At 53.4% G+C, this 19,293-nt stretch overlaps 1 protein-coding gene and 1 long non-coding RNA gene across 3 annotated transcripts in view; one reads left to right on the top strand and one right to left on the bottom strand.

Moving 5' to 3' along the window:
- Positions 1–3,615: 3,615 nt before the first annotated feature.
- Positions 3,616–19,293, top strand: part of SIM1 (SIM bHLH transcription factor 1) — a 73,268-nt gene continuing 57,590 nt past the window's right edge. The window contains exons 1-6 of one of the 2 annotated variants that reach the window (XM_038554802.1): positions 3,616–3,909; positions 4,646–5,275; positions 14,620–14,702; positions 18,084–18,173; positions 18,757–18,865; positions 19,001–19,086. In XM_038554802.1, coding sequence (XP_038410730.1) covers positions 5,101–5,275; positions 14,620–14,702; positions 18,084–18,173; positions 18,757–18,865; positions 19,001–19,086 — 543 coding nt within the window. In that variant the 5' untranslated portion in view covers positions 3,616–3,909; positions 4,646–5,100. Of the gene's footprint in view, positions 3,910–4,145; positions 5,276–14,619; positions 14,703–18,083; positions 18,174–18,756; positions 18,866–19,000; positions 19,087–19,293 lie in introns of those variants that run through there. The other variant, XM_038554803.1, reaches the window with a different exon arrangement.
- Positions 6,288–7,707, bottom strand: LOC119874223. Its single transcript, XR_005368067.1, has 2 exons — positions 7,541–7,707; positions 6,288–6,659 (listed from the first exon to the last, which is right to left on the bottom strand). It is a non-coding gene; the product is annotated as an uncharacterized LOC119874223 (long non-coding RNA).

Below are 19,293 nucleotides of genomic sequence, written 5' to 3'. Positions count from 1 at the left end.
GATAGAACACACTGAGACATCCAGGTGACCATCTTCAGATTTTGCATCTTGATTATAAATAAGCGTATCACTCATCCTGACCTTGGCCACTGAGCAAAATCCGTGCCCGTGTGCTTTGTATAAACGTGTATGTGCGCGATGTGGAAGCGAGGAAAAGTGCATGCATGCGTTCCTAGCAATTCGTAAAAAGAAAACAAACCAAAAAAAAAAAGTGTTACGGGAGCGGGGAAGGAGCGACAGAAGCCCCTCGGGTTTTGCGGCGGTGCTCGGGCCGCTGGGCGCAGAGCGGGGTCGCCCGGAGGCAGCCCCGGAGTCGGTGCCGAGCGCGGTCGGGGTCTCAGGGCGCCCAGGTCGGGGCCCGCGCTCCCCCGCCCCGCAGCTCGCACCCCAATTCCGCTGCGCCTTCTGGCTCTCTCCGGGCGCAGAGGGCTAGCTCCTCTAGACCCACCGCGCCCGACGGTCGGGGGGTCCCGCGGCCCTCGGACGCCCCCTCCTCCTGGAGCCCGGGCGCGCAGCGCGCACAGGCGCGTGGGTTCCCAGACCTCGCCCCCGGGTCTCGGCCGCGGGCGCCCATCGGAGCCGCTGACGGGGGGCTCCCTGCAGGCAGCACCGGGGCGCCCCCTCCGCGGTGCAAGAGGCTCCCAGGGGTACGGGCCTGCCGTGTGCCCTCCTCGGTCGAGGAAAGGACGACCTCCCCCTCCCCCCTCCCTGCCCCGCATTAGGGTCGCGCTCTGGGGCTGCATAGACGGTGCCCCGGGGCCATGGGTGCTCGCTCCAGGAGCCAGCGGCCTAGACGCCCTTAGGTTCGGGGTTGCAGGGCCGCCTGCGCCCATTCCTTGCTTTCCCCTGACTTTTTTTTTTTTTTTTTTTTTTTTTTTTTGGCAAAGCGGTGGGCAGGACCCGCTTCCTCCACTCAAGCAATTAATTTAAAATCTCTCACGCCAGAGGCGAAGGCGAGGTCTCGGAACACGTGGGAGGCACCTGAAGGGCCGGATCACGCCCCTCGCTGGCCCGAGGCTCGGGCGGGGGCGCGGGGGGCGCGGGGGGAGGAGGGGGGGGGAGCCAGGCCCGGGCCCTGCACCCGGGCGGGGGAGGGGCCGGCAGGAGCCGCGTTCCCGCTTCGGCCTCGGTTCAAAGATTAGAAAAACAGGTGTCGGTCCGTCGCGGTGCTAACTCGGTCACTTGGTAAACGCGGCTCTGACCGCTGTGTGCGGAGGACTTGCGAGGGGGCCGTGACCACAGGGCCGAGCCTTCACTGTGTTTATTAAACATCTACTGGGTTCAGAGACTGCGGAGCTTCCCTGGGACGCAGGAACAGCCCCCCTCCCACCCCCACCCCCAGGACCTCATCTTTGGTGTGAAGACGACTTACGTGCTCATTTTGCCCGTTTGCTTCTGAAAGCAAAATGCCTCCTTTCTTCCGACAAAACGCGCTCTTGGGGGCGGGAGGTGGGGGGGCCCCGGGCACCTCCTGACGCCCCAGGGTGTCTCTACCGCGGGCGAGGGTTGCAGACCCCAAGGAAGCACTAACACACCTGCACGTTGTTTGAAGGAGACGTAGGGTTTACAGCGACCATGACTTAACCGAGATTCTTTCCAGAACACAGTCGGAATAGAAAACTGCTTCTTATCCCCAAAGTGCCATTGCTGCGCTTGGTTGCTCCATTTACGCGTAAGATCAGTCCCGATTGGGGGCGGGGGGGGGGGGCGCCTGGAGGGGAGCACAGAAGATTTTTTTTTCTTTTTTTTTTTTTTATTTTCACCTTCCCCAAACACTCCCTCTCTCTTTACATGCAGTAGTTAACGTGATCTTATCTGGTCTTTCTGGAAAGTCGCGTATAAGAGAGTCACACAGCATCTCCCCCAGTATTAATCCTGTATCACTTGGTGGTCGGATCCCTCGCAGAGCCAGGTCTCTAAGTGGCGACAGCCTCTGGGGAAAGGACTCCTCCTAGATTAGAGCCCATTAAGCTAGATCGCAGTTTTGCAACACCTATGAAATCTATATGTTTAGGTTTTTTCTTATTCTTTCCCATCCAGACTGTTCACCTCTTCTTGCCAGGTGTTTCCCAGATGTGCAAATATCCCCCCAGAAAGCTCCCGTTGTCGTTCTGCGAGCTTACTGCCATCGGGCGGCAAGGAGGTGCCAGATGTCTGTATTTTTGAACAAACACTCTTAAAGTCGTCCCGAATATCAGGGAAATGGCACAACCCCTCTTCATAGTCTACGTTTTCTCGGCGGCAGTTATCGCCACGAACGAGAGGAGGGGGGCAACTTCGCTGGTGCGCTTACTGTCTAGGAAACAACCGCCCCCAGGCGCACCTCCCAGAGAAGGATCAGAAGGATCGTGGTCACCAGCAGCACCAAAACACAAGCGGGGAATCACACTTGTAGGGGGTGATTCCAAGTAGTAGTGATTATTTCGGGGGGGGGGGTGCAAGTCAGCTTTTTCCCGTGGCTATCTGTTGTCTTTCCTCAGATGACAGAAAGTAAAAAAAAAAAAAAAAAAAAAAAAAAAAAAAGCGATCCAGATTAGAGGGTCTCTTAAATCTAATTTGTCAGCAATAGTACTTACAAGCGTTTGTTTAAGTGGGTCCTGTTGGGGGAAACCGTGAATGTTGTGAATGTATCCTTTTGTAAGGAATATCACGTTGGGTTTTTGTTTCCTGAAACAAAAGCCAACAACAACAACAACAACAACAACAGACTTCACTCACGTTTAAGATAACGGATTGTTGGGAGATAGCTATCGATGCATCAACCAACCCCTCTGACTCTGTTTTGGGCAGAAATGTAACCTCTTTGCGCCTAGAGTCCCCTATCTGCTCCCCATAGGACAGCTCCACGGCTGCGCTTTCCACGGTGGACAAATCAGCCCTCAAACTGGAGCCATTTCGAAAAAGATTCTCCTCTTTGGGATTAATTTAAAGATAGATGTATATGTATATATATATTATATGCACATATACATGTATATGCATATACATATGATATACACATAGACATAGACATATGTAATATACACACACATATCTTCTCAGGCCATCAATCCAGGGTCGCTGCGGTTTCAGAGAAACGTGAAAGAGAAAGCGCAACAGCGGCCCCGCGCAAGCAGTGGGCCCCGCGACCTGCCCAGGGGAAGGGCGCGGCCGCCAGGTCGGCCTCGGGGCCACTCGCGCCCGCAGCCCGGGCGACTGCAGCCCCGGCCCCCGGCCCGACCTCTGAGGCCTCCGGCCGCGGCCGATGCTTTGGGACGCGAGGGGCGCGGCGGGGCCAGCGCCCGGGGCGGAGTGCACGGCCCCCCGACCGCAGGGAGAGCGGGGAGCGAGGCCCGCACATCACCCGCGAGGCCCCGCGAGGCCCGCAGCGGCGGCGACCCGGGGGCCCGGGGCTCGTCCCGAGCGCTGCAGCCACGCGGGTAGCCCAGCGGCGAGCAGGGAGCGCAGGGGGCGGGGCGGGGCGTGCTCGCGTCACTCAGCCCGGCCGGCCAATGAGCGCCTCTCCCCGGGGCGCGCCGAGCCAATCGGAGGCGAGGAAGCGTGTGAGTGGCATTAAGGGAGGGCGGGAGAGAGGGAGCCCGGGAGTGAAGTTGAAGCTAAACCCCGTGAGCTATAAAGAAGTTACAGGGGGGCGTTTTCGGCTTCCAATTAGGAATAATACTGGCTTCGTAGCAACTACGGAGGAGGAGGATTCTAAAACCACCTCACCCGTCCCAGAGCCTGCACCCCCCCTCCTTCTTGCACGCACCCCTCCCCCAATTCATGACCGAGGAGAGAAAAGGGAGCCGGGGCGCGCTCTGCTCCTCTCTGCCGGGGGGCAGCCGAGAGGCCGGCGGAGTTGGAGGGTAGGCATGCGGGCAATTAGGAGGCGGGCGCCTCCGCAGCCGGTGCCGCCAGCGCAGACCGAAGGTAGGTGCGGCGGGAGACACCTTGCGCCCGCCCAGAGGCGCCCGCAGCTCTGCCGCGGAGGGGGGAGGCCGGGACGCCTCCCACCGCCCCCCTGCCCGGGCCTGCGAGGGGCCGTCGCGGAGGTGCCACCTGTTAACCTGGCGCAGCCGTGCCCCGCGCGCTGCCGCCAACCCCCCCCCCCCCCCGCGCTGGGCAGGGAGGGCCCTGGGTCGCCTCGGCAGTCCCGAGGGACTTGATGTGTAAGTGCCACTTTCCGAGGAATCCCTGAGACCCAAGTCAGAGAGGTAGCCAAATTCCAGATCGGCCCAAGTTGGGGGGCGAGGGGACCGAAAGGAGGCCTCGGCGGTGCGGAGGAATTCTGATTTGCGGAAACCTGCTTTGCTGGGACGTGCGCCTGGGCCAGGGCGCGGGCACCGGGGACCGGCGACTGAGGGTCTTCTAAGGGTCTCCGAAAATATGCATTTTGTGATTTGGGGCAACTTCCCAGGGGGCTGGAGAATGCAGCTGGCACGGATGAGGGAACGCTTGCATTATTTGCAGGGCGCTCAGTCTCTCGCCGCTGATTCCTCCAAATCTTAAAAAGCAAGCAAGCAAGCAAACCAAAACACGGAGCCCCGAGAGGCGCGTTGGGGCGAGCGGAGGCCCTGGATTCCGGCTGTTTTTCGGAATTCGGGCGAGTGCGTGAGTGCTCGAGGACCTGCAGATCTCTGACGCTGTGATGCTGTTGTCTTCACAGAGGCCTGAGAGTGGTCCGTGGTCCGGCGTTCCCGTTCTTCCCGAAGGGGCTCCGAGTCGCCTCCTGCGCCGCGGGACCGAAGAGCAAACGTCGGGGATTATTATTATGTCGATTTTCTGGGGACCGGGGTTTGCGGCGCCGAACAGAAGAAAAGGCTGGTTCCCGAGGGGTCCCGCCGGCATTTGATACCCAGAGACTCCTAGGATTGCCCAGATTGCCGTGGATCAGCAACTTTCGTACACTCCCGTCCCGTGTTTTTAAAGAAAATCATTTTCTGTTCGCTGCCTTGGTCTTTCACTGACATCAATACAGTGAAGCAAAAAAGACTTCCATCTCTTCATTCAAAGTATGCTTTCTGTTTTTTGCCAAATATGATCTCTAATTGAAAGTTTATTTTTGCTTTTGGATGAATCTGTGGAGCTTATGTTGTAAGAAGAAAGGGAGAAAGAGACACCATGAAAGAGAAGTCCAAAAATGCTGCCCGGACTAGGAGGGAGAAGGAAAACAGTGAATTTTATGAACTGGCTAAATTACTGCCTTTGCCCTCCGCTATCACCTCGCAGCTGGACAAAGCATCCATAATCAGACTCACGACCAGCTATCTCAAAATGAGAGTAGTGTTTCCAGAAGGTAAGTGACTTTGCCCAGATGGAATTTCAAAGGCAGAAGGGGTAGAGGTTTGCTGCACAGAGAAGTACATTCACACTTACATGCATACATACTCTCTGCAAAGGGATGTTTAGCATGGCTGCTTGACCAGGGCCCTCTCTGAACTTAGAATTCCTCTTGCCTTTTTGTGGCCCTTTCTACTTCCCCGTTAATACTTTCTCTCCAGCCCATCGGATATGTTTGGTTGGGAAGCAGCCCAACAGTGCTTTTGTCAACACTTCAGATACTGAGCCCGATTGAAAGTACAAGTAATCCAAACATGACTTTTTTTTTTTTTATTCCTCTTGTTAGAATTGCATCTAGCTGCGAGCAGGAACATTGCCAAATCCTTGTATTTTTTTGCTACATATAGCAAAATATATCTATATAGATAGACCTATGTACATGGAGCTAGCTAAGCCAGATAATGATTTCTCTCTAAGTTTATAATTCCGCAGAAGAGAAGCAGGCATATTTATGAACAAATTTGTTCTGGATTTACCCAGTCTCTTGATTACTTATAGCAAATGTATTCTGAGTTTTTGAGACATTCACAGATTCTGAAACTAACTCTGGGGCTTGGTAATTTGCAACTCTGAGCTTGATATTATCTCTGAGATAACAGGCTAGGACCCAAATACATAAGGTTGAATCAAGAAGACTAGCCCGTGTAGGTGGCAGGTTGGCAAATGTATCCTGGGAAAATCATTTTATAAGGCCTAGAAGGGAGAAGAGCTGAGCTGGTCATGATTTAAAACATGTATTTAGTTCATCAAGATTCACTGTGTGAGGACAGAGCAGCCTTCAAAGAACAGTCCTGTATAAAATCATTTATACTCTGTAGGAAAAGGATACTTCTCTCTTCCGTCTCCCCACCGTTTCCTTTACCCACATTCAAATAATATGAACAGATTTTTAAAAATATTTTAGATATGTGTTTGCTAGAGGAGATTGGGAAATATAAAGGAGAGGATACTAAACAAACACAAAATTCCAAGAGAAAGAACTCTGTTTATTTACAAACCAGAATGTCTTATTTGACCTGCAGGGGTTTATGTTATTGTTGATTTTGGGTGTTTGGGATCTGTTGTTTTCTTTTAAGGTAATAGGGGGAAGGAAATAGCCATTATTGGGCTTGGAGTTTCACTTTGTTTGATCTTGACTAGAAGTCATTATCTAAATCAAAATCTTGCAAAACTTGCCGCCAAATTAGTCAGGGGTACTAAAGGAAAACTTGCAAATTATAGTTCAATTTTACCCCAGAACTACAGGTAGTGCTATAGTTGTTTTGTCTTAAAGCAGTTCCTTGAACAATCTCGACTGCCCCTGGAAGCCGCAGGAGGAGAGGAATCAAAACCTAAAGTTCCTGAAAAGTTAAAGAAAAAGAAAAGTGAGGGGGGGAGAGTGGGGATTATATATTAAAAACCATATTTCCCATTCAAACTGTGCTGAGAATTGCTAGTGGGAAAAGTACTATTATGCTACTCTGCCTTCTGTTTTAAAAGAGAGAGAGAGAGAGAGAGAGAGAGAGAGAGAGAGAGAGAGATCTCGTTGTCTTTTATACTGTCAGCGCCTACTTTATAAAAATAAAGCTATTGCGAGCTCGGCTGGCCGCGCTGTTCCTAACAGGATTATTAGCAGTGATTTGTCAGCCCCTGCGGTCTCAGTGGGCTCCCTTTCTGCGTGATTTCTAGCGGGTCTCGTCAATTATCGGTGCCGATGTCGCTCGCTGTTTGATCAGAAGAAGCATATGGTGCTGCTTGTGGGGCTGCGAGTAATCGCGGGAGGAAAAGAATAGGGGATCGGCGTCCCCGGGCGGGCCAGAAAAGCGGGGTGGGGGCGCCCGGGGAGTCGCCGGCCCGGGGGGGGGGGGGGGGGGGTGCGGCGGGCTGGGTTTGGCTGTTTGGGTTTGGGGTTCTAAGAGAGCAAGCTTGCTTGTTTGAGTAAGTTGCTAACTCCACAAATTAGAAATCGCGTGATAAATGGGGACAGAAAGTAAACTCCAAGCCAACTTCTCACCTTCAAAGAGAGCGCTGGCGAAGACTGGCCCTGGGGTCCCCCCGTGGCTACTGTCCCCGCGACTGTGCTTTCCGCGGCCCCCTTCACCTTCCTCCAGAGCCCCGGGCCCCTCCCTCTTCCCCCGTCTCCTGTGGACTGGTGTGAGTTTATGGGGAGGAGGGGATGGGCGATGTGTGAACTCTGGGCACATCATTTATTTCTCCAGCTACTGTTGAGCTCATAACTCACCCGCAGTCTCCACCCGGTGAGTTAGACGGGGTCATCCCAACAGCTGGCTCCTAGGGATGAGGTTTTAATTTTGAGGATACATTAGCTTCCAAAAATTCCAAAAGCCAGACACCGCCCTGTAAAATATTAAACAATAACAACAACAACAGCAACAACAAGACACACGCAACCCAACATCTTTCAAAGGGGTGAATCACAAACGGCAAAACCAGGCGTAGCCTGCAGAGGGTGCCAAATTTGGGTTCAGCTGTGGACTGAAGGCCTGCGGGAGACAAGACCGGGTCCGTGGCTGAGGGGGAAACTGGGCACTTTACGTGGAGGTATAATGTTTTCTAGTGATGAGAAGTGGAAAGAATACGAAAGCGTGGTTCATCTTTACACCTATCTTGATGCCATTCCAGCACATAGTAGGCCTTAGATTTTGTTCTAAGGATGGAGTAAAGTTAGCTATTTCATCATGGTAAGCATTCTGTCCCACATAACATATGGATTTTGCAAGGTATATAATCTAAAACAATTATAAAGCTGGTAACATTTTAGTTATAGGCACAACAATGACTATAATCACTGTTTTGCCTCAGATTACATTTCATCTACAATACCCAGATAATAGCAAAAGGCTTAAATCAACAAACAGAAATCTCCCATACTTACATTTGAAAAAATTTAAAAAAAAATTCTTAAAATATAGCTAATTCCCCATCACTAAATATAGGTCCCCCCGGCCACCACCACTATCCCAGCTTCTTGATAGACTCCTTGTCTGGGGCCAAACTTCAGTTTTTACTTATTTGAGTGCGTAAAATTGAACTGTTGAAAGAAAAATGAGAGAGAGAGAACACAGGAACGGGATATGAGTGCTTAGAATAATCAAGAATAAAGCATTAGATTGGAGACTTCATATTTTCTAAAAAATGCAGGGAAGATTACTGTGAAATCACTAAAACTGCATATTTCCCATTGGCAGCATATTCCATTCTAAAAGAGCCTTGCAAAAAAAAAAAAAAAAAACTTGAGAAATGTGTAAGTCTTTGGTGTTATCAAAGCAAGAAAGGTGGGACAAAAAAAGAGACATGGTGTGACTTTGTGTGCAAAATAGGACAAATTCAACTAAAAAGATATATATATATATATTTGTTATCCAGATATAATACAGTTTTGGCTGGGGGCGTAGTGGCTTGCTGCCTTTGAAAAGACCAGACATTTCAAATCTATAGCCATTCAGAATCTTGGTAACATCACACCACCATTTCATTGTCAAGATGTCTTGGGAAAATAAAAATAATCACAGAATTGAAATTAGTAACCGTGCAGGAAAGGGAGTCTCTACAAAAGGCTGGAAGGACAAGGATGATTAAACAAACCTCCACAGACCCTTTCTATAATATTCACCTCAAGATTGAAATCCTTAATCGCCTTATATTTTTTAGAGGCTGAGAACTGAAAGAGAAAAAGAGGCCCCATTTCCCACGTGGATGGGTGATTTAAAGCTGTTTTTCTTGCTGCTGGGGGAAATGATGGAGCGTTAAGTTTCCGTGTTTATTTTCTTACAGAAGTTTTTCTCATTTAAAAGCCTTTAAGCCCAGTTTATACTCCACGCTGGTTTTCTCTGTTTAATTCCAGTTTTGATGTTGACTTAAAACGTAGAGTGCAGAACTAAACTCCGAAGAGAACGTTTGCAAGGCAGATTTATGTGCTAGAAATTGTAGATCATACCAGTGAAGAAAATACTTTTTTTTTTTCTTTAAAGGGAGCGGTCACTAATCAAAACAATAACAGCAAAGCAGAGTGTTATAAGCTACAGCGAGATGCTTTTAAGCAGGGTGCAATCATACACCTGAAGCTAAAATCAGGCTCCATTTCCAGAGGACAAATGTGATTTCTAGGGGAGTTATTTTTCAATCCTGGGGAAATCCTTGCAGTTGGGAGCTTTTGCAGCCACAAATGTGAACACAATTCGAACCGGTACATTCTGGCTGTATTTCTCTACGTCGGCCCAGGTATTTCTCAAGAGAATGAGGTTTAGACCCATCACCTAATGATGTTAACTGTCCAACCACCGCCGGTCTCTGATTCATGGAATTTTACATTTTGAGCGGGGGAGGAGAACCCTTACGCATTTAGCAAGGGGCCTGCTGCTTGGAAAGTAGTAGAACAGCGTCGGAGAAGCGCCGAGCAAACTTTCTGCAGGTTGTCCCATCCGCGGGGCGGGTCCCGCGCAGAGTCGCGCCACCTCGGTGGCTCGGACCAGACCCGAGACAGCGACCCTGCGGAAGCTTCTACGCGCCCCTGGCAGCAGCGGAGCACGCAGCTGGGACGAGCACGTACGCCGCTGCCTAGGCCAGCCGAGGGTGCCCGGCTCCAGTCTCCTCGCCGGCCAGACCCGGTCTCCGACCTCCAGGGTTCGAGGACGTCCCAGAGCGCCTGCCCCACGCAGAGGTCCGCCGTTTGCGCTGCCCGGGCCGCTGTCCCAAGGACTGGCGGTTGCGTAACCTGCAGCCGGGATCCCGCGCGCGGGCGGCCCGCGGTGCCCCGGTCGGGTCCCCGCAGCCAAACCGAACCCAGGCGGGATACGGGGGACCCGCCCGGCAGCCCCGTCCGACGACCCGCGCCCGCCTGCGGGGCGAGGGCCTTGCCCCTCCCCGCCCCCTTTTGAAGACCCGGAGCCCTGGGGCGACACCACTTGACCTTTTCCAGCGTCACGCAGGCACTGGTGTCAACCCCGCGTGCATTTCCGTCCCATAATTTAGTTGGGACCGGGCCGAAACCCGCCTGTCCTTCGTCTCTGCCGCTCGCGAGGGACTGACCCGACAGCCGGCTGGGCGGGCCTGCTGCATCCAGACCTGGGGGCTCCGGCCTCGGGGCCAGAGCAGCGCGAGGGTTCAGAGACGATCAATGCTGTGACCCTCAGTCTCCACCCCAGATTCACAACTAACGGTAGTGGCTCCCCCCGGGCGCGGCCAGGGGGCCCAGGGGGCGCGCCGGGGACAGCAGGCACGGACGGCCACTGCGGAGTGCCAACACTCGGGGGACTGCAGGACACACACTGGGGACAAAGCCCGGCCGCGCGGGGCCCTCGTCGCCCTCAGGAGGTCGGCCACACCAGCCAGGTGGTCGGAGAGGACCTGGAGCTGGGGCGGCCACGGTCCTGAAGGCTGGGGTGGGTACACCTGGGCTCGGGAAGCAGCCTTCCACCCAGTGACCCTCCGGCGCCCTGCCTTGTCCAAGGGTGCCCAATCTCCTTCCCTCCTTTCCCCCAGGAAGCACGGCTTCTAAGCCCCCCCACTCCCAGCCCTAGGTTGCTGGTCTCAGGTGGTGGAGGGAGGTTTGGACAGCCTGTCCTCTGCGAGGACCCGCAGGCCTTGGATGAAAACCCAGGTGGCTGAGACAAGTCCCTCCGGGGGGACCCGGGCCCGAAGTTAGGAGCACGGTGGTGGAGGGCTCTTCCCATCTCAGTCACCAAGTCATGATCAAATCCTGGGACGGCTCTTCCAGTCCCCTTCCCACTCCCAAACTGCCTTAAAAGGTATATGTCGCGATCTGTCAGTCAGATGGAGCTTTCTGAGACCTGCTGCAAGGAGGACACATTTCTATTGAGATACAGTTTATTTATTAAAGAGAAGGGAGAAGGAACAGTAGAACAAGCTCTTCTCTTCCTCCTCTTCCTGTCTGAGTGAAGGAGGCGCATGATGCCAGGGCTGTAATCTATATTTTGTCAAGGGTATGAAATTCATTCCGAAGGAAAAGCTCGATCAATTTATTTTTGCTGCTTGTAATAACACAGCTGGATGATGCTTTGAGCTCACGCTAGACTGGGGCTCATCATTCATTCGCCAAGAACGGGCCTAAATTGTGCCTGTGGGATTAGGTCAATTTTAGTGGATCTACTTCGCCTCATTTGGTTACTAATTGGTTTCTTGTTTTATAAATCGAAATCTCATTTTCAGGAAATTACAAAACCCGTGCAGTCAGTCCATTGAGGTAATCCTTGGGTCAGGGGGTATTTAAATGGAAATGGCTCAACCGCGCTCTGAGGGTAAGAGTGAAACTTCGCCCGGGGTTTTCACATGAAATGTGAGCTAGCCCTTTAGATCCATAATAGATACATCCCTTCTAATACTACTTATGTAAATATGATAAACCAGACTTTAAGGGAAGAGGGGGGCGGGGAGAAGCAAAATTTATCTGCTAAGGTTAATGTGGCATATCTTGGAAATCTTCCAAAATAGATTATGTTTTCCTTTGTCTTCGGCCACTTTAGCTGGGGAAAATCCTTTTGTCTAAAACCCGGTTTAGTTATCGCCTCCCTCGCAGAGCTCCTTTTCTCCTTTGCAAAACCCCGTTCCCTCGGCCTCACCGAATTACAAGAGAATCTTTAGATCTTGTTCCCACTGTAATCCTGCCGCAAAGGGAGCTGGTTTCCTCCTCATTTTAAACAGACAATCAAAGGATTTGTGAATTTTCTGCGGTAGGTCAAGTGCAGAAACGAAATCTCAGCTTACCCCCCTCGCCAACTGAAATTGGGTGCCGGAGCGCCTCGCGGCCGGCAGGAGGTGAGGGGGTCCGGGGAGAGGGGGTCCCTGGCCCGCTCCAGGAGTTTTCGGGAGGCAGGACCCTTGACCCGGGGCTTCAGAAGGTGTCCTGGGAAGGCTGCAGGGCGAGCTCAGCCCTAGGATTAGGTCAGGAAAGCCTGGCAGGTGGATAGACTAGGGCAGCCAGTCCCCTATAAAACATTAACCCAGCCCAAACCGTGTGACGGGGATTTCAACCTCGACCAGAGAGGAGGCAATGCTCCGTGAAAGCAAAAGGGTCCTTAAAAGGTGTGGGGGTAGGGGCAGGAGAGGGCCAGGGAGGCCCTCGTTAACCTGCGCCAGGCTGGCTGCTTATTAACCTGCGGGGAAGTCTTGTTTTGCCCTCGTAGGCGCATAACTAATAAGGCCGCAACCCGAGACCACAGACAGCCGAGGCTGGCGCTGGGGTTCGGAACCGGTACTTAACCCCGAGCCCAGCTCGGGGATTTTCAAATGATTCGGGTCGGGAGGCCGTCCCCGGGCTGTTTCCAGCCGATTGGGGAGAACTTCCTAAGTTTAGAATAAAGACGTTCGTTGGCCCCAGGCGCGGGCTTCGCACCCTTCGGGACAAGGTTCCGGACGCGGGGAGGCCGCGGCCAGCTCCCCGCGCGCCCCGGGGCCCCGACCCTTCTCCCCAGCGCAGCTCCGCGCTTTCGGGCCCCGGCTGGGCCCCGGCGTCCGCCGGCCCCCGCCACCCCGCGGCCCCGCCCGCGCTCTCCCAGCAGGAGCCCTTCCCCTTTCCCCAGTTTGGCACCCACCCACCCCCCGCCCCACCGATCCCCCCTCCCCCGGCACCTCCGGGTGGGTGCGTGTGAGCAGCGATGAGAAAACGACCGCGTGGCGCGGGAAGGCAGGGAGGATATTTGGCGGAGCCCCGTGGAGCGAGGCGAAGGTGACACGGCGGAGGGGGGTGCGCAGGTGGCTGGGGCGGAGGCCCCCCTCCGCAGTGCAGGAGGACCCAGGCGGCCGGGCCGCCGAGTCACTCCGGGGAGGGAAACCGGGGCGGGCTCAAGAGGCAGGAGGGATTGACTAGAAGCGAGGGAGGGAGAGGAGTCCGGCCGCGGGCGGGGAGCATCAGTGTTTGCAGAGCGGTGGGGAAATCGTTAGATTTATTTAGATGTGCAAACACCCAGAAAGACCCGATTTGAGCTTAAGGGGCGCTCATGGTTACTCGTTACCAGGGTTTTGATCGCTTGCTTAGGAAGCAGCTCCTGGCCAACACATTTTTAAGAGTCCAACTCCGTGTTTTCTTCAGAAAGACCCGCCCTCACCCCCATATTACAATGCGAGTGTGTTTGTCATTGTGTACTTCACAGTGATTTGTACTTTAATGCAGTAAATCAGTAAGTCACCCCCCCCCGTTTTTGTCATGTTAAACCTTGTTTATTGGGGTAAGAATAAAAGAGTTTAACTCCCCAGTCACATTAATTTCAGCAGCAACATTGTTTAAAACTATCACCTGTAAAGAGTGGTAGGTAGTTTAACCTCTGTGTCCTCAAGTTTCCTCTGCCTTATTGTTTTCGTGTTTTCTCTCTGCAAACAGGTACTATAGCAGACTCCATGTTAAATTTTTTTTCCCAATCAGCCACGGGCATCCAGAGAATTATATATTTTTTTAGGCATCACCGGGGAAATGATTTCTGGTAAAGCCTGGAAAGATCCTAACCTGGTAGCATCTAGGAGAGGAAGGGGGGGGGGGGGCTGTCTTTGTTAATAGATGATACCTAGGAAGTGGAAAAATTGAATGATTGTGTATATCCAATAGGGAACGGAAATATTGTTACGATGGTATTAGCACTGGAAAGAAACTTCAAAACAAGCGTACACTTTTCTTCTCTTTTTTTTTTTTTTTTTTTTTGAGAGGCAAGGTTAGGATGTGTAAGTCCAGATCTGGCGCGGGGGTGGGTGGGGGGGCAGGGAAACAGAGGAAGAAGGATTGCTCAGGGACGGTGGTGCTGGAAGCAGCTGCAAAGCAAACGGATTGAAGTCTGAGGCCTAAGGTGGGGGGAACGGCTGGAGAGCCCGGCAGCCAATGAGAAAGCCCATCCAGGACCAGCCGGACCGGCTCGCAGCCTCCGGGACTCTCGGGGCAGTCACTGGAGGGATGGACGTCCTCGGCCTCCGGATAAGGCCGGTGATGAAACTTTGGGAGAGAAACAGCGTCCCTCACCCCGCTGAGCACGCTGGTGAACCTACGCACAAGTTACCGCTGGGGTTCGGCGTGGGTCCCTCCGGGGCCAAGGCGGTCCTCGAACTGGGCCCCTCGGGGCAGCGCCAGGAGGGGCGCGCAGCGGGGGCCCGGCCCTCCCCGCGGAGCGGGTCGGGGAGCGCAGTCGGGCCGCTCCCCGCACGCGGTCCCCGGCCAGTGGAGAGGGCGGGGAAGGGGCCCGGTGCCTGCGAACCCCGACGGCACCCCCCGCGTGCGCGGGCCTGCGCGGTGATGGGGCCGAACCCCGAGCCAGGTCGGAGCGCCACCCCGCGCTGACGGGTGTCTCTGTGTCTCCCCAGGGCTCGGCGAGGCGTGGGGCCACTCGAGTCGCACCAGCCCCTTGGACAACGTGGGCAGAGAACTGGGCTCGCACCTGCTCCAGGTACCGGCGCGGCAGCACGTGTGCTTCGAGGGCTCGGGGCCCGGAGCCTGGTAGGGCAATGGGCTCGGGCCCGGACGTGGCCCTTCCCGCAGCCCCTGCGGCTCCTCGAAGATTCAAACGCTGAGCTCTTCACCTCCTTGGGTGCCGACGGCGCCCCTCGAGGCGGAGAGGGAGGCAGGGTGACCCTGGGCACGTCGGGTTTAGAAGGGGGTCCCGCAAGGCCCCACATCAGGCTGGCTGAACCCAGGGAGGGGGCCGTGGGCACCTTTCAGCGGAGAGCGCGCCGGCCCGGCCTGCAAACCGCCAGGAAGGAAGGATTTAGGCAGGGATACCGGGAATCTGGTGATGGCAACGTGGCCTCGGAGACAGACCCCGGTAGAAATGCCCATCAGGGCTCTAAGCCCGCACGTTCCCGATCCAGCTGCGTCCGCGGCTCCCTTGGTCTCCTCCCTGCAGTTCGCGGGGTTCCCCCCTCTTTCTCCGGGAGCCCTCACCCCAGGCCAGCCCACCCCGCGTGCAGACCCTCCCTACACACATGCAGCTCCCCAGGTAATGAGTTTACCCAATGTGGAGGCGCCCATTACCGCCTTGTTTGCAGTGTACACCGTTTTAAATTGCCCGTTGCCCGCTTAAGTCGCATAGCAAATATTTAAAATAGCAAAACTCCCGGTGGCATTTTTAGGCTTGACACTTGTCTCCCACCCTCCACCCCTTATTATTATTATTACCCATGTCCACCGCCAGTCCCTCTTGTGGAAGCCTCTAACCTCCCTAGCGTGGTGGGAATCTGAGCTGGTTAGGACCAGCATCTCATGGCAGGAGTGCTGTGGCTTTACCTGTCCCACTGCTCCCCTGTCCCTCCCTTCCTCCAGGAGGCCAAAGAGATTCTAGTGTCACAGAGCAAAGAAAGGCCTGTGCAAGCATTCCCTCGCAGGGCTGGCCTCCACACCTCTGAATTTAAATAGAAAGGCCTGGTCCCTCTCCTTTCTCAGGGACCCCTTTCATCAGTTGTCTCTCAACAATGCCCTCCCCACCCCACCCCCAGTCTTTCCATGCTCCCCACTAATTTTCCTCATCAATATAGAAAAGAGATCAAAAGCCAAACAATCCTTCACTCCTAGTTCCTGTCCAATCTTTTCCCTCTTCTTCATCCCAAACTTCTGGAAGAACTTAATTACCCTCGCAATTTCCATCACTCACCCTGCTGCCCTAACTTCCTCAGCCCTCTCTGCGGTCTGGCATCTCTCCTAACTGTTGTGCTCTGTACAGGCTCCACCACATTTTGATATACAGCATCAAGATGCTCATCTCTTGTCCTACCTGACTTTGTCCATTCCACAAATATAGGAGGACCAGCTGTGTGCCAGACAGAAAGTCCTGCCCACATGGAGTTTACATTCTAAGGAGAGCAGCCTTGCAAACCCACACAGGTGCATTACATAGTATAATAGGAGGTGTAGGTGCTATGGAGAAAAATAAGAAGGGGAGGGTGGAGGGGGGGCTGTGTTTGAGTAGTGCCACTTAAAATGAGGACATTGCAGAGGACCTCCCTGAGAAGGTGACAGTTGGGCAATTACCTGACAGACGTAGCACTCACCCTCTCCCCCCAGTTTCTAAAGTAGCACAATTTCCTGGATTCTTCTCCCTCTCTACTTGCTCTTCTGTCCCCCTCACTGCTGCCTGGCTAGAAATGCTGGCATTTCTCCACAGTTCCACCTCTCTCTCTCTCTTCTCTCAGAGCTTCAGGGCCTCACAGTGATCTCAGCCAACACCATCACCTCAACTTCTTTCCCACATTTGCATGACTCCAGCTGGTTTCTTTAGTCTAGACACCCTTCTGGGGCTCCAGACCTTTTTTTTTTTTTTTTTTCTACCAACTGGAAATCTGCATAAACCTAAAGTTTAGCATCTCCAAGACAAGAATTTATTACTTCCCTCCTCCGGACTTCCACTCATACCAGAACTCACCACGCTTCCCTAAATATTCAGTCTTGGCTCATGGTGTTTCCCTTGATTCAATGAACTTGAAGTCACTCTCAGCTTCTCTCTTTCTGCCGCTGTAAACTCCACAGTTAGGATCGTCTTTGACTTAAACTCTCCCTCTTCCTCACTACCCAAGTTTAGGCTCAACCATCTCTGATCTCTTCATCCCCACTTTTTCTTCCTGTAAGTCATTGTCCACATTCTGCTATTAAAAAACAAAATGAAACACACATGCAGGCACACATACACCTAAGCCTGTTATTTCCCTGCTTAGAAACTGTTGCAAACCTGATGCCTACAGGAGCATCTCTGAATTCCTCAGACTGACACTTCAAACTCTCCAAAAACCCAGCACTGCTGTACTTTCTTGGCCCATCTCTGGCACACCAAGTCCACTATGACTGAATGCACCAGAACTACCTTCCCCCAGTCCCTGCCTTTGTCATCGTCATTCCTTCTGCCTAGGATACCCTTCCTCCCATCTCTCGTTCAAGCTTCCTCTCCAAGGCTCTGCTCAAACAGTTTCCATGAGGCCTCTCTGAGTACCCCCCCCCCCACCTCTGGCCATTCAGCCTCTGGGCCCCCACAGCACTGTCTATTTATCTGTGCACATTATATCTGTCTTTAGCCAGTCACTGCTGCTGGACTTGCAGCAACTTGAGAGCAGGATCTGACTCATCCTTATGTCTCCACTGCCTGGACTGAAGCCTCATTCACAGAGATAAAGGGATAGTGAAAGTCTAAGACTTTCTTTCATGGAGAGCCTGTCAATTTGATGCATCGATGTAAACATACTTATGTACACACTATACAACTGCTCTATGGACTTGCTGCCTCGAAAACCTCTCATTTCCTAAACCCCCTCTCCTAGATTCTTTCTGGAGCTATACTGGCCAGCTGCCTTCTGTCTACAAACATTTCAGACTGCCAGGCCTTCCTAATGGCTCTGTGTCCATTTCCCAAGCCCTGCTGGTACTCGTTCCATTATAGGATGCTGCCACCATGGAGTCCTCCTAAGACTGATACAGGAAAGCTTTCCTTCTTTCGGTGACCGTCACCTACCACCTCATCACAGGCTGTGATCCCCTGCGCCCCATATATGTGTGTGTATGCTATAGATATGTCTGTATTGTCCATTTTAGTGGATCTGAGTCTTGGAGGGAAAAGCTACTTCCTCTGGGCCTCTCCCAGTGTGCTGCATGTCCCAGATGCTAACATAGTGGAATGAACAAAAAAAGGACTCTGGTGGCAGGTTTCCTATGTCCTATTTCCTGTCAGCCTCTCTCTACCTCATCTGTCTGCTTTTCTGGCTAAACACCTCTAACTTCTGCTCCCCCACCCCAGTTTCTCCCCATAGCCCAGAGGGCTCTCCATTCAACCCTGTTTCTATCTCCCTAGACCCTGGACGGCTTCATCTTTGTGGTGGCCCCAGATGGGAAGATCATGTACATCTCGGAGACAGCCTCAGTCCACCTGGGTCTTTCTCAGGTAGGTGAGTGGTCCACACCTCCAGCCTTTCAGTGTTTACACCCAGAGCTGGAGGCCCGCGATAAGGGTGGGGGTGCTTTCCCAGTGCTCTTTTATGTGCACTTCTGGGACTGGAAACATCTCAGCTGCGTCTTCCTTTTCCTCTGCTTCCTTTATCCTCACCCCTTATCCTGCTACCTTTTAGAGTCCCTACCACTAGTCAAACACCATGGGCAGGGGTTCCTTACTAATGTCTGATATTTTTACCCAAACATTGCCAGGGAACTTCTACTGCGACTACTACTGTAATTACAATAATAATAATAATAATAATAATAATAAATTTATAATATAAAAATAAACAATTTATTATTATTATTATTATTATTATTATTATTATTATTATATCCTTTCATAGCTGAAGAAGCTGAGGCTTAGATAGATTGCAAGAGGTAGCCAGCAGCAGAACTGGAATTAAAAACGCAGGACTGACCCTACAGTTCTGGCTCCTGTCCTCGCAGTCCCGTAGACACCCTGGTCCAGCCTTGCAGCCCCGCGGGGGCACCCCACCACCTCGGAGAAGGTGATACCCCCCTCTTTACAGGTAGAGCTGACTGGGAACAGCATTTATGAATACATCCACCCGGCCGACCACGACGAGATGACGGCGGTGCTCACGGCCCACCAGCCCTACCACTCTCACTTCGTCCAGGGTAAGCAGATGCGGGCCTGCGACACTTGGGCCCACCTCCGCTCGCTTGTGGCTCTTCCCCATTAGCCAAGGCAGGGACCGGGTCGCCGCACCGCCCGTCTCACGCCCTGCGCCTCCCTCCGCTCCTCTCTCCCAGAGTATGAGATCGAGCGCTCCTTCTTCCTGAGGATGAAGTGCGTCTTGGCCAAGAGGAACGCGGGCCTCACCTGCGGTGGCTACAAGGTGCGTGGCTGAGAGGGACCACCCGAGCCAGCCGCGTAGGGGTAGAGGCAGCACAGGCGGAGCGCGCGGCGCGGGAGGGGCCAGTCCGCGTCCCCGAGCGCCCCCCTCCGCACGCGTCCAAGCGCGTCTGCCCGGAGCACCTCCAGAGTTGCTGAGCCTCGAGAACACTTGGGGACCACCGAGTTGTAAGACTCAGTCTCCCTGGGG

Source organism: Canis lupus, chromosome 12 (assembly GCF_011100685.1).
Source record: "Canis lupus familiaris isolate Mischka breed German Shepherd chromosome 12, alternate assembly UU_Cfam_GSD_1.0, whole genome shotgun sequence".
In the NCBI taxonomy this organism is placed as follows: Eukaryota; Metazoa; Chordata; class Mammalia; order Carnivora; family Canidae; genus Canis; species Canis lupus.
The sequence above is the reverse complement of the archived record's forward strand: the minus strand, read 5'-3'. Positions and strand labels throughout refer to the sequence as shown.